This window comes from Carcharhinus amblyrhynchos, unplaced genomic scaffold (assembly GCF_965287045.1).
Source record: "Carcharhinus amblyrhynchos unplaced genomic scaffold, sCarAmb.v2.hapA scaffold_465, whole genome shotgun sequence".
NCBI lineage: Eukaryota > Metazoa > Chordata > Chondrichthyes > Carcharhiniformes > Carcharhinidae > Carcharhinus > Carcharhinus amblyrhynchos.
Window position 1 is genome coordinate 78,160 of NW_027650205.1, and position 15,074 is coordinate 93,233.

The 15,074-nt window shown below is 47.9% G+C and overlaps 1 protein-coding gene across 1 annotated transcript in view; it reads right to left on the minus strand.

The window, feature by feature from the left end:
- Positions 1-8,109: 8,109 nt before the first annotated feature.
- pwp2h (PWP2 small subunit processome component) overlaps positions 8,110-15,074 on the minus strand; it is a 47,945-nt gene continuing 40,980 nt past the window's right edge. Inside the window, exons 19-21 of the mRNA XM_080183911.1 lie at positions 14,468-14,618; positions 11,452-11,526; positions 8,110-8,378 (exon numbers count right to left, since the gene is read on the minus strand). Of these exons, the coding sequence (XP_080040037.1) occupies positions 8,231-8,378; positions 11,452-11,526; positions 14,468-14,618 (374 nt within the window). The 3' untranslated portion in view covers positions 8,110-8,230. The remainder of the gene's footprint in view (positions 8,379-11,451; positions 11,527-14,467; positions 14,619-15,074) is intronic.

The window sequence follows — 15,074 nt, forward strand, 5'->3', positions numbered from 1 at the left end:
GTGTGCGGAACTTGGCTATCGGTCTCTGTTCAGCGACTCTGCGCTGTCGTGTGTCGTGAAGGCCGCCTTGGAGAACGCTTACCCAAAGGTCAGAGGCTGAATGCCCGTGACCACTGAAGTGTTCGCCAACAGGAAGGGAACAGTCTTGCCTGGTGATTGTCGAGCGATGTTCATTCATCCGTTGTCGTAGCATCTGCATGGTCTCCCCAATGTACCATGCTTCAGGACATCCTTTCTTGCAACGTATCAGGTAGACAATGTTGGCCGAGTTGCAAGAGTATTTACCATGTACCTGTGTGAGCAATAGGTAAAGATGTTGTTAACACATATATTTGTAGAGCATAGAGAAATAGCTTGAAGTCAAATAGATTGGATATTGTTAGGCATATTGATAACCCACTTTATGGAAACAACTGTGAGTTTAGTCACAAACATAGGACATAGGGTTCGATGCTGCTAACACAGCAATAATTAGGGATAATAAAAAGACTGCCTGTAATGTAGAGATAACATCAGAGATGTGATGTGCAGTGAAGCATACACCACATCCTGCAGGAATGTAAGAGGCCCACGTTATAAAAAGCAAATGGTCTGCAAGATGTGTTGTTTATACAACTAAGCATAAAAGGGGGAAGAGGTCACTGAGATAGTCGGGACAGCAGTGATTAAGTTGGCAAAGGATTGATTACTGCCAATCTGAACTGGACATGTAACAGTATTGGATAAGATGGATGAGTTTGCTAATGCACTCTTGTGATAACAGGAGACATTGTTAGATGGGATAGGAACTTAGGGCACCTCGAGCCAATAGGAGAATGTCAACACATAGATGGGACAGGGACCACCAATTAGGAGAGAACATCACATTGCAAAGCCATCACAATGCTTGTAAAAAAAGGTATAAAATGTGCTGTAAATCTATGTGAGGTGTGCCTATTTCGCTAGACACCCGGTCTTGCAAGAACGTCAAATAAAATCTTGCTCCTTCAGAACTTGACTTGACTAAATTGTTTAACTGTGAGCTGTGTTTCTCACACCTGGTGGATGGAATTCTCACGTGTGATGATGGTATCCATGTCGATGATCCGGCATGTCTTGCTATGCCGGATTGTCCATCACCTGAGACAGAACGTCCCAAAGTCACACAACCCTCAGAAAAAAATTCTCAACTCTGTCCGGAAAGGGCGACCCCTAATTTTAAAACAATTATCCCATATTTCTGGACTCACCCACAAGAGAAAATATTCTTTCCACATCCACCTTGTCAAGACTGTTCAGGGTCTTTTATACCTTAATCATAACACTCCTCATTCTTCACACTTGATGGAAAGAAGACCCACTCTGTCTAACGTTTCCTCATTCAACAACCCACTCATTGCAGTTATCAATCTGATAAATCTCCTCTGAACAGCCTCCATTGCATTTACATCCTTCCTTAATAAGGAGACCAAAACTGCATACAGTATTTGAGATGTGGTTTCACCAGTTCTCTGTACAACTGAAGCACATCTTTATTCTTGTAATCAATTATACCATTAGATTAGCCTTTTTAATTACTAACTGTATCTGCATACTAATGTTTTGTGAATCATGCACTAGAACACCCAGATCCCCCTGCACCTGTTCTCCATGCCAGTAATACTCTGCTTTTTTATTCTTCCTGCCATAGTGAACAATTTCATCTTTCCTAACATTCTATTCCATTGTGTGATTCTTGTCTACTCACCCAATCTATGCCCATTTGTAAACTCCCTTTGTCTTCTTTACAATATACTTTCCTACCTATTGATCTGTCTCTATGCTTTAGCTATGACTGTAACGCTACATTCTATAAGAACATAAGAAATAGGAGCAGGAGTAGGCCATCTAGCCCTTCGAGCCTGCCCCGCCATTCAATAAGATCATGGCTGATCTGTCGCTGCTCAGTTCCACTTTCCCGCCCTCTCCCCATAACCCTTAATCCCCTCTCTTATCAAAAACCCATCAACCCGCTTCTTAAAAATATTTAGCGAGGCAGCCTCCACCACTTCAACGGGCAGAGAATTCCAGAGATTCACCACCCTTTGAGTGAAGAAGTTCCTCCTCAACTCCGTTCTAAACCGCCTCCCCTTTATCTTGAGGCTGTGCCCCCTAGTCCTACTGTCTTTTTTGAGCAGGAAGAGTCTCTCCACCTCTATCCTATCCATCCCATTCATCATCTTATACGTCTCAATGAGATCTCCCCTCATTCTTCTAAACTCTAACGAGTACAAGCCTAGTTTATTCAGCCTCTCCTCATAGCTCAATCCCCTCAACTCCGGTATCAGCCTAGTAAACCTCCTCTTCACTCCCTCCAGGGCCAAAATATCCTTGTGCAGGTGCGGCGCCCAAAACTGCACACAGTACTCCAGCTGCGGCCTCACCAATGCCCTATACAGCTGCAGCAAGACCTCCCTACTTTTATATTCAATCCCCCTCGCTATGAAGGCCAGCATCCCATTCACCTTCCTGACCACCTGCTGCACCTGCAAGCTGGGTTTTTGCGACTCATGCACAAGGACCCCGAGGTCCCTCTGCACCGTCGCCTGCTGCAGTTTTTCGCCACGTAAGTAAATAGTCCTTCCTACCATTCTTCCTACCAAAGTGGACCACCTCGCACTTGCCAACATTAAATTCCATTTGCCATTTCCTGGCCCATTCGCCCAGCCTATCTAGATCCTTCTGCAGACTCTCCACACCCTCCACACAATTTGCCTTTCCCCCAATCTTGGTGTCATCAGCAAATTTCGACACCCTGCACTCGGTTCCCTCCTCCAGATCATCTATATAAATGGTAAATAGCTGAGGCCCCAGCACCGACCCCTGGGGCACCCCACTAGTCACCAACCGCCAATCCGAATAGCACCCATTGACCCTCACTCTCTGCCTCCTATTTGACAACCAATCCTCTATCCACGCTAACACCCTACCCCCAACTCCATGTCCCCTGACCTTCTGCAATAACCTCTTGTGAGGTACCTTGTCAAACGCCTTCTGAAAATCCAGAAAGACCACATCCACCGGCTCTCCTCTATCCACTGCCCTAGACACATCCTCATAGAACTCCAGTAAATTTGTCAGACACGACTTCCCTTTAATGAAACCGTGTTGCATCCGCCCTATCAAGCAATTCCCTTCAAGATGCCTCGCAATTTCCTCCTTAATGACGGATTCTAACATTTTACCTACCACAGACGTTAAACTAACCGGCCTATAATTCCCCGCCTTTTGCCTGGCACCCTTCTTAAACAACGGCGTAACATTAGCCGTTTTCCAATCTTCCGGCACTTCCCCGGAATCCAGCGACGTCTGGAAAATAACCACCAAGGCATCCACTATCACCTCCGCCATTTCTTTCAGAACCCTCGGATGCATTCCATCCGGTCCTGGGGACTTGTCCACAATCAGCCCCTCCAGTCTGTCGAGCACCACCTCTCTAGTAACAGTAATGTCATTAAGACCCTCCATTCCTACCACCTTTCCATCGCTAACACCTGGCAAATTATTCACGTCCTCCTCCGTGAAGACAGAAACAAAAAAGTTATTCAAGACCTTAGCCATATCCCCATCCCCTACCACTAGCTCCCCTTTCTCATCCTCTAAAGGACCAACGTTCACCCTAGCCAGCCTCTTCCTTTTTATATATTTATAAAAACTCTTGCTATCCTTTTTTATATTAAGTGCTAGCCCAGCCTCATAGTTTCTCCTACCCTTCCTTATCAACTTCTTTGTCAATCTTTGTTGACACTTAAACCTTTCCCAATCCTCTTCTCGCCCACTGCTCTTAGCTACTCTAAATTCCTCCGCTTTTAATTTAACACTTTCCTTCACCTCCTTCGTTATCCACGGCTTATTACCTCTCTTCCTACTGTCCTTTTTAACCATCGGAATAAATTTCTGCTGAGCACCAAGAAAGATCTCCTTAAAGATCCTCCACTGCTCCTCAGCAGACCTACCTTCCAACGCGCTCCCCCAGTCCACATTCGCCAATTCTCTCATCCTACCGTACTCCCCTCTATTCAAACAAAGGACACGTGTCCGGGAACCCACTTTCTCCTCCTCCATCTGCAACAGAAACTCCACCATACAATGATCACTCTCTCCAAGAGGATCCTTCACCTCAAGGTCCCTAATTCTACCCGCCTCATTACATAGCACCAGATCCAAGATAGCTCGCTCCCTCGTCGGCTCCAACACACACTGTTCCAGGAAACTATCCCGGCAGCATTCCAAGAACTCCTCCTCGAGCCCACCTCGTCCAACATGGGTCGACCAATCAATATGCAGATTGAAATCTCCCATAACTACTGCCGTCCCATTCCTGCACGCCGCACTTATTTGCGCATTAACAGCCCGCCCCACCTCCAGATCATTATTCGGGGGCCTATAGACGACACCCACCAGCGTCTTCCTCCCTTTGCTGTTCCTAATCTCCACCCACAACGATTCCACGTTCTGCTCTTTGGCTCCGATATCATCCCTTGCTACCACCTTGATACTATCCTTAATCAGCAGAGCTACGCCACCCCCTCTTTCCTCCTGCCTATCCTTCCTAAACACTTGATAGCCCTGTACATTCATCTCCCAGTCCCTGTCACCTTGCAGCCACGTCTCTGTAATGGCCACCAGATCGTATCCATTTGTGTCGATCTGCGCCACCAGCTCATCCACTTTATTCCGAATGCTTCGTGCATTCAGATAAAGCGCTTTCATCCCAGCCTTCACCTGGACCCTATTTGCCGTAACGCCACCAATTGGGACATCCTTGGCCTCTTCCCTTACCTATACCCTATCCTTAACTTTAGACCTCGTAGCGTCACCTACCCTCGCACCCTCCCCCCCCCTAATTAGTTTAAAGCCCTGTCTACAGTCCTCTTTACTCGATTCGCCAACACTCTGGTCCCAGCACGATTCAGACCAACCCCATCCCGCCCGAACAAGTCCCACCTACCCCAATACTGGTGCCAATGCCCCATAAATTCGAACCCATTCCTCCCACACCAATCCCTGAGCCACCCATTCACTTCCTTTATCCTGTCAACCCTACGCCCGTCTGCACTCAGTTCAGGTAGTAGCCCAGAGACGACCACCTTGTCGGTTCTACTTTTTAATTCCATTCCCAGCTTCTCATACTCCCTCCCCAGATCCTCAGTCTGCACTTTGCCTACGTCGCCGGCACCCACATGTAGCCTTTTCTTTCCTTCTGTATGAACGGTATGTTTTGTATAGCCCACAAAAAAAACTTTTCACTGTATGATAATACATGTAACAATAATAAATCAAATCAAAATCAAATCTGTTGTTACATCATCTACAAATTTAACTGCCATGTCTTTGTTCCCTGCATCTAAGTCATTGATGTAAATTGTAAAAAGCTCAGTCCTCAGCACAGACCCCCACAAGACTCTACTCATCACATCCTGCCAATCAGAAAAAGGCCCATTTATGCATACTCTGTTTCCTGCCAGCCAGCCAGCCAATCTTCCACCTAAGCTAATACATTACACCCTACATCATGAGCTGTTAGTTTTTGCAATAATCTTTAACGTTTTTACACAATACTCCACATGCAGTCTCACCATTGCATTGTACAGTAGCAGCAACACATTCTGTTTTCGGACCCATCACTGTTTCAGATATAGTAAATTGTGCAATAACTTCAATAACATAGCTAAATAATGAATATATTTGTCATAATAATTTACTAATCCTTAAAAAGACCTTAATTGCATTGCATTTGTTGGACATGGTACTTCTAGAATAGTTTCAATCTATTTGAGTGCTTACGTCTTTACTATCAGATGGACCGGTATGTGAAAAAGAAAATCACAATATTCTTTCTTGATACCCAGACCATGTGTTTGAAGGCATTCCAAGTTGCTTGTAAACTATCAAGTTCTCATTTTCACTGAACACTGTATTTCGACTATCATCCAGATAACATTGTACACCAGAGAGACCACTTCAAATCTGATCCATTCATCTTTGGTACAGAGCTGGTGGAGAAGTTATTCCAAAACACAATCTTTTAAAATGAAAAGACCTTTATGAGTAACGATGGTAAGCAATAGTTGAGATTCAACCACTACAATCACCTGTAAATATGTTTGTAAAAGATCAATCTTGCTGAATTTCTGCCCACCTGATAATCTAGCAAACAAATCTTCAATTAAAGGAAGCAGATATTGATCAGTGGATATTTAAACATGTTTGTTTAAAAGTCACCACAAATATCAACTGAACCATTTGGTTTCATTACAGGTACGATGGGAGTAGCCCATTCATTGTAACTGGCTCTGACACACCAGTGTTAACAAGTTGTACTAATTCTCCTTCACATTGCTCTTGCTTTGAGACTTTTTGGTTGGCTATCAGGATTTATCTCGAGTTTCACCTGAACTCCCTTCGTTGAGACAAGAGACAATTCTTTACTCAGAGTAGTAAGGGCTTGGAATGCCCTGCCTGCAACAGTAGTGGACTTGCCAACATTAAGAGCAATTAAATGGTCATTGAATAAACATATGAATGATATTGGAATAGTGTAGGTTAGATGGACTTTAGATTGGTTTCACAGGTCAGCGCAACATCGAGGGCCTGTACTGCGCTGTAATGTCCTATGAAGGAAGTTCAAGTGAAACTCAAGGGCAGCCCAGTGGCACAGTGGTTACCACTGTTGCCTCAGTGTGCCAAGGACCTTGGTTCCATTCCAGCAATGTTCATGCTATAACATTCAAGGCTATGGGCCAAGGACTGGCAAGTGGAATTAGGTGGGCAAGTCAGTGCCTTTCATGTGTCAGTGCAAACTCAATGGGCTGAAGGGCCTCTTCTGTACTTAGGATTCTGTGACTGTCTTTATGAAGTTTGCACGTTCTCTCTGTGTCTGTGGATTTCCTCCGGGTTTTCAGTTTCCTCCCCACTCCAAAGATGTGCGGGTTAGGTTGATTGACCATATCAAATTGTCACTTAACGTTAGAGAGATTAGCAGCATAAATCGTGGGACTACAATCCCTGGGTGGGATTGTCAGTGTAGACTTGATGGGCCAAATGGTCTCCATCTGCACTGTAGGGAGTTTTCTTGTGTGCAGTGTTTACAGCCATTTCTTGATACCACATGGAGTGAATCAGATTAACTGAAGGCTTGTCTTATTCCCTTATGTGCTGGACTCTGCCCGAGAGACGGGTGGAGGCAGGTTCAATCCAGGCTTTCAAGAGTGAATTGGATTATTATCTGGAAAGGAAGAATGTTCAGAATTATGGGGAGAAGGCGGCAGATTGGCACGAGGGGGAGGGCCTGTGTAAACACAATAGGCCAACTGGTCTCCTATTCTAACACAGCAATTCAATGGGGATGTTTTGGGACCACAAAACCTCAATTTCTTAAACTAGTCAAAGAAAACACACATCTGTATATTAAAAATTTATTATACAGCAATTTACATCAAAAGTCTCAGTGCAACAGGGCAAATAAGATGGTCAGCTTCTGCCCTTATTCAGAAAGTCAATGACAAAGAGCTTTAACATGGAGTTAGATACAGAGTAAAGCTCCCTCTACACTGTCCCCATCAAACACTCCCAGGACAGGTACAGCATAGGGTTAGATACAGAGTAAAGCTCCCTCTACACTGTCCCCCCATCAAACACTCCCAGGACAGGTACAGCATGGGGTTAGATACAGAGTAAAGCTCCCTCTACACTGTCCCCCATCAAACACTCCCAGGACAGGTACAGCACGGGGTTAGATACAGAGTAAAGCTCCCTCTACACTGTCCCCATCAAACACTCCCAGGACAGGTACAGAACGGGGTTAGATACAGAGTAAAGCTCCCTCTACACTGTCCCCATCAAACACTCCCAGGACAGGTACAGCACGGGGTTAGATACAGAGTAAAGCTCCCTCTACACTGTCCCCCATCAAACACTCCCAGGACAGGTACAGCAAGGGGTTAGCTAAATATAGCAGATTGGCACGTGCCAATCTGCTATATTCCTATCCTTCAACTGCCCTGCATTGGCCTTGAAGATTTTCAATTAGGTACATGTGTATGGTGTTTTACTCCTTACCCCGCTCTATGTATATCGCTGCGTGCACTGTTACAGCAGTTCCTGACCCCTGTCCCCCTGCTGCAGCTGCTTGCTGGGAGAATGTGTTGTCGCTGTACTGCTACATTGCTGGAGGACAGGCAGCGATTGCCTCCACTGAGGTTCTCAGTTCTCATTCACTCGAATCCATCAGCTGCTCTGTGGCCACATCACAACCGCTGCTCTCTCCGTCGCTCTCAGCCATTTCTGCTGGGCGTTTCATTCCTCGCTGTTTGGACAGTGCAAGAGTGTACTGGATATTGTAGCGATTCCATTCACACCTACAGGGCACAGTCAATAAAAGCAAACTGATCACCAGCTATACAGGGAGCCAGGGCTAAAATGTTTGTCCCACTGACCTCACTCTCCCCTCACCTCCTCCAAGCACACAGACTGCAGGAATTTGGGGAATCTTACCAAGAGGGGAAAATGAGACTGGGACAGGGATCATTCCTGTTTCAGACAGTGAGGAGGAGGCGGTTGCAGAATGCTGACTGTGTGTGTAACAAAATCAACTCTAACCCCACAGTAAAGTCCCTTCTTAAATACTAATTACCAGAATGCCATTGGGTGAGACCAACTTATGCCTGAGGATTGCCAGGGGCTAGAACAGGATAATGTCAGCAGTGGTTTACTGCCTGGGACCCAGTGAGTCACGCTGAGGGTTCACAGCTCACTTCAAATACCTGAGCACGAAATCCAGCCTGTAACACCCAGTACTTTCAGAAAGTGTTTGTCAAAGTCCCGTACAAGAGATTATCATGCAAGATTAAAGCACACGGGATTGGGGAAACTGTATTGAGATGGATAGAAAACTGGTTGGCAGAGAGGAAACAAAGAGTGGGAATTAATGGGTGCTTTTCAAATTAACAGGCAGTAACTAGTGGGATGCCACAGGGATCGGTGCTGGGACCCCAGCGATTCACAATATATATTAATGATTTGAATGAGGGAACAAAATGTGACATTTCAAAGTTTACAGGTGATGCCAAGTTGGGTGGGAGGGTGAACTGTGACGAGGATACAGAGATCCTTCAGAATGATCTGGACAGGTTGGGTGAGTGGGCAAATCAATGGCAGATGCAGTACAATTTGGATAAATGTGAGGTTATTCACTTTGGAAGCAAAAACAAGAAGGTAGATTACTACCTGAATGGCTGTAAATTGGGAGAGGGGAGTGTGCAGAGGGACCTGGGTGTCCTTGTGCACCAGTCACTGAAGGTAAGCATGCAGGTGCAGCAGGAGGTAAAGAAGGCAAATGGTATGTTGGCCTTCATTGCGAGAGGTTTCAAGTACAGGAGCTGGGATGTATACAGGAGGGTGATCTCATAAAGACTTATAAAATTCTAACAGGACTAGACAGGGTCGATGCAGAGAGGATGTTCCTGATGGTGGGGGGAGACCAGAACCAGGGGTCATAGTCTGAGGATTCAGGGTAAACCATTTAGGATGGAGATGAGGAGACATTTCTTCACCCAGAGAGTGGTGATCCTGTGGAATTCATTCCCACAGGAAATAGTTGATGCCAAAACATTGAACGTAGTCAAGAAACAGCTGGATATAACACTTGTGACGAATGGAATCAAAGGTTATGGGGAGAAAGCAGGATCAGGCTATTGAGTTGGATGATCAGCCATGATTGTAATGAATGGCGGAGCAGGTTCGAAGGGCCAAATGGCCTCGTCATGCTCCTATCTTCTAATGTGCACAGGTTACAGCGCGTGCGCCGAACAACGTGCACAGGTTACAGCGCGTGCGCCGAACAACGTGCACAGGTTACAGCGCGTGCGCCGAACAACGTGCACAGGTTACAGCGCGTGCGCCGAACAACGTGCACAGGTTACAGCGCGTGCGCCGAACAACGTGCACAGGTTACAGCGCGTGCGCCGAACAACGTGCACAGGTTACAGCGCGTGCGCCGAACAACGTGCACAGGTTACAGCGCGTGCGCCGAACAACGTGCACAGGTTACAGCGCGTGCGCCGAACAACGTGCACAGGTTACAGCGCGTGCGCCGAACAACGTGCACAGGTTACAGCGCGTGCGCCGAACAACGTGCACAGGTTACAGCGCGTGCGCCGAACAACGTGCACAGGTTACAGCGCGTGCGCCGAACAACGTGCACAGGTTACAGCGCGTGCGCCGAACAACGTGCACAGGTTACAGCGCGTGCGCCGAACAACGTGCACAGGTTACAGCGCGTGCGCCGAACAACGTGCACAGGTTACAGCGCGTGCGCCGAACAACGTGCACAGGTTACAGCGCGTGCGCCGAACAACGTGCACAGGTTACAGCGCGTGCGCCGAACAACGTGCACAGGTTACAGCGCGTGCGCCGAACAACGTGCACAGGTTACAGCGCGTGCGCCGAACAACGTGCACAGGTTACAGCGCGTGCGCCGAACAACGTGCACAGGTTACAGCGCGTGCGCCGAACAACGTGCACAGGTTACAGCGCGTGCGCCGAACAACGTGCACAGGTTACAGCGCGTGCGCCGAACAACGTGCACAGGTTACAGCGCGTGCGCCGAACAACGTGCACAGGTTACAGCGCGTGCGCCGAACAACGTGCACAGGTTACAGCGCGTGCGCCGAACAACGTGCACAGGTTACAGCGCGTGCGCCGAACAACGTGCACAGGTTACAGCGCGTGCGCCGAACAACGTGCACAGGTTACAGCGCGTGCGCCGAACAACGTGCACAGGTTACAGCGCGTGCGCCGAACAACGTGCACAGGTTACAGCGCGTGCGCCGAACAACGTGCACAGGTTACAGCGCGTGCGCCGAACAACGTGCACAGGTTACAGCGCGTGCGCCGAACAACGTGCACAGGTTACAGCGCGTGCGCCGAACAACGTGCACAGGTTACAGCGCGTGCGCCGAACAACGTGCACAGGTTACAGCGCGTGCGCCGAACAACGTGCACAGGTTACAGCGCGTGCGCCGAACAACGTGCACAGGTTACAGCGCGTGCGCCGAACAACGTGCACAGGTTACAGCGCGTGCGCCGAACAACGTGCACAGGTTACAGCGCGTGCGCCGAACAACGTGCACAGGTTACAGCGCGTGCATCGAACAATGTGCACAGGTTAGACTGTGTGCTCCGAACAATGTGCACAGGTTAGACTGTGTGCACCGAACAATGTGCACAGGTTAGACTGTGTGCACCGAACAATGTGCACAGGTTAGACTGTGTGCACCGAACAATGTGCACAGGTTAGACTGTGTGCACCGAACAATGTGCACAGGTTAGACTGTGTGCACCGAACAATGTGCACAGGTTAGACTGTGTGCACCGAACAATGTGCACAGGTTAGACTGTGTGCACTGAACAATGATTTGGCCAATAACTTACAGTTTGGACATGGTGTCGAAGTGATGTTGGATGCTCCTCTGCAGTGAATGAATCATTGGCAGCGAGCTCACTGACCTGTGAAAATAAACTTGAGTCAATTTCTGAACTGTGTAGAGAGATGCAGAAATAGCACAGCACCAAATCTAGTCTGGGCTCACTGTGTGAGGGGTTGTTCACAGGCCTGTGAATGGGGTTTCAGCAACTCTGCTGCCATCTTGTATTCTCAGTGTTAAGGAAACATTATTTCTGTGATGTTGTGTGCCGGATTGTGGAGGCTGTGTGTGAGAGACTAATGTGATTAAACTGAAGACAGCTGGACTCTGAGGTTCAAAGCACCCAAAGTGGGCATTTGGAGTGGAGAAGCCGAGTTAGGATGTGCTACACAGGTAGAAATTTGCATTTGGATTTCAGTTGTTAACATTAAAAGGGAAACAAAAAGTTTTACAATTTAAAGAAAGCTGAGAAATAAACATGGGTGGGTTATTAGGTTTTATATACGTGAGAGGGTATGGGATCCAGGGGGCTTTGGCCTCGTGGATCCAGAACTGGCTTGCCTGCAGAAGGCAGAGGGTGGTTGTGGATGGGTCTTTTTCTGCATGGAGGTCAATCACCAGTGGAGTGCCCCAGGGATCTGTTCTAGGACCCTTGCTGTTTGTTATTTTCATAAATGACCTGGATGAGGAAGTGGAGGGATGGGTTAGTAAGTTCGCAGACGATACGAAGGTTGGTGGTGTTGTGGATGGTCTGGAGGGATGTCAGAAGTTGCAGCGAGACAGAGATAGGATGCAAGACTGGGCGGAGAAGTGGCAGATGGACTTCAATGCAGATAAATGTATAGTGGTCCATTTTGTCAGGATCAATGGGATGAAGGAATACAATATCAAGGGTAGGAGTCTTAGCAGTGTTGAAGAGCAGAAGGATCTTGGGGTCCGGGTCCATAGGACTCTTAAACTGGCTTCGCAGGTTGAGGATGTGGTCAAGAAGGCGTATGGTGTACTGATCTTCATTAATCGAGGGATTGAGTTTAGGAGTCCGGAGGTAATGCTGCAACTTTATAGGACCCTTGTCAGACCCCACTTGGAGTACTGTGTGCAGTTCTGGTTGCCTCACTATAGGAAGGACGTGGAAGCTATTGAAAGGGTGCAGAGGAGATTAACAAGGATGGTGCCTGGATTGGGAGGCATGCCTTATGAAGATAGGTTGAGGGAGCTGGGACTCTTCTCCCTGGAGAGACGAAGGTTGACAGGCGACCTGATAGAGGTTTATAAGATGTTGAGAGGAATAGATAGGGTGGATTCTCGGAGGCTATTTCCCCGGGCTGAGATGGTCGCTACGAGAGGACACAGATTGAAGGTGCAGGGAAGCAAGTACAGAGGAGATGTTAGGGGTAAGTTTTTCACTGAGAGGGTGGTGAGTGAATGGAATCGGCTGCCGTTGGTGGTGGTGGAGGCGAACTCGCTGGGGTCTTTTAAAAGACTTCTGGATGAGTATATGGAATTTAATGGGATTGGGGGTTATAGATGTGATCGGTGCAACTTGTGGGCCGAAGGGCCTGTTTGTGCTGTAGTGTTCTATGTTCTAAAAATAGCAGAAAATAGATATCATTAAATTTTATATTTTGAAGACCTTTAAATTCCAAGAGATGTATTTCGAGAGAGTTTGTAAGCTGTGTTAGGATTGTGGTCATGTAGCGCTGAGCGAGCAGGCAGGAGGCAGAGAGAAAGACAGAGAAAGAGAAACTCCGTGAAATCCCAACTCTTTAGCTTGTGCTAAGATTACTGGAATTTTACAGATTAAATATCTGCTTGTTGTTTAAAAGACGTTTATTTGTGTGTTTAGCTAAGTAAAAATAATCTTTGGAAATGTTCTACAAGAGTAAATATTAATAGTTTAAATCTAATTGTTCTAAGTTTGCTTTTCATTGATTGGTAAATGATTTACTTTACTATTTGAAATGTCTAGATGTGCTATTGGAATTCCTGACTCGAGCACACATGTCCTACATTATAAAATACATTATAAAACTGGTTAGAGTCAGAGTCAGAGGTTTACAGCACGGGAACAGGCCCTCCAACCCAACTTGTCCATGATGCCTTTTCATTAAACCACTAAGCTAATCCCAATTGCCCACATTTGGCCCATGTCCCTCTATACCCATCTTACCCATGTAGCTGTCAATGCTTTTTAAAAGACAAAATTGTACCCACCTCTACTACTATCTTTGGCTGCTTGTTCCAGACACTTACCACCGTCTGTGTGAAAAAATTGCCCCTCTGGACACTTTTGTATCTCTCCCCTCTCACCTTAAACCTATGCACTCTAGTTTTAGACTCCCCTACCTTTGGGAAAAGATATTGACTATCTCGCTGATCTGTGCCCCTCATTATTTTATAGACCTCTATAAGATCACCCCTCAGCCTCCTACGCTCCAGAGAAAAATGACCCAGTCTATCCAACCTCTCCTCATAACTCAATCCATCAAGTCCCAGTAGCATCCTAGTAAAATCTTTTCTGCACTCTTTCTAATGAAATAATATCCTTTCTATAATAGGGTGACCAGAACTGGACACAGTATTCGGTGTACAGTTCTGGTTGTGACAGCTTGCCAGGTTTACCTTCAGGATTTGGTTAGCCCGGCACTAACCAGATTATAAAAGCAGGGTTAGACTGTTGGAGGGTGTGGGAAATGTGACCAGGGGACAAGGAAGTTGAGGAAATCACCAAGAAAAGCTGAAAGCTCAGGCCAGTGCAATCCCAATCATTGTGAGAAATTGCCCATGTCTGTATGACCCACACACGGCCCAAACAAAACAACAAACAGCCACACCAGCTGCTTCAGGAACTACAGGCTCTGCTGCTCATTCCGGGAACGTTCCCACAGTATCCCAGAAACAGGGACATTGCCACCTTCTTTTCTGCAACATGTTGTTATGAGGTTAGGGACTCAATCCTCAATTCCCCAGCCCCCCACCCCACGTATCACTCAGTACTGTCAACCACCCGCCCCGTTACATACCTGGCCTTCAGCTCATTGCCATGCAGGCACAGTAGCTGCCTGACCCAGATCAGGTAGAATTCCAGATGCCGTGAGGTCTCCAGAGCTGAGGCCACAAACTGCAGAACCTTCTCTACGTACAGCAGAGGCAGGGTGGAGCACACAACATCAACTGGAACAGAGATAGAAAGGGTAAAGATCACAGCAGCATCAAACACACCTTCCCTGAATAGAGGGGGGGGAGGAGGGGCAGAGCGGCTGGGGGGGAGAGGGGGAGGATAGAGCGGCAGGGTGGGGTGGGGGGGAGGAGGGGCACAGCGGCCGGGGGGGAGAGGGGGAGGATGGAGCGGCCGGGTGGGGTGGGGGGGAGGGGAGGGGCAGAGCGGCCGGGGGGAGAGGGGGAGGATAGAGCGGCTGGGTGGGGTGGGGGGGAGGGGAGGGGCAGAGCGGCTGGGGGGGAGAGGGGGAGGATAGAGCGGCTGGGTGGGGTGGGGGGGAGGGGAGGGGCAGAGCGGCTGGGGGGGAGAGGGGGAGGATAGAGCGGCTGGGTGGGGTGGGGGGGAGGGGAGGGGCAGAGCGGCTGGGGGGGAGAGAGGAGGGGCAGAGCGGCCAGGGGGCGGGGGGGGCA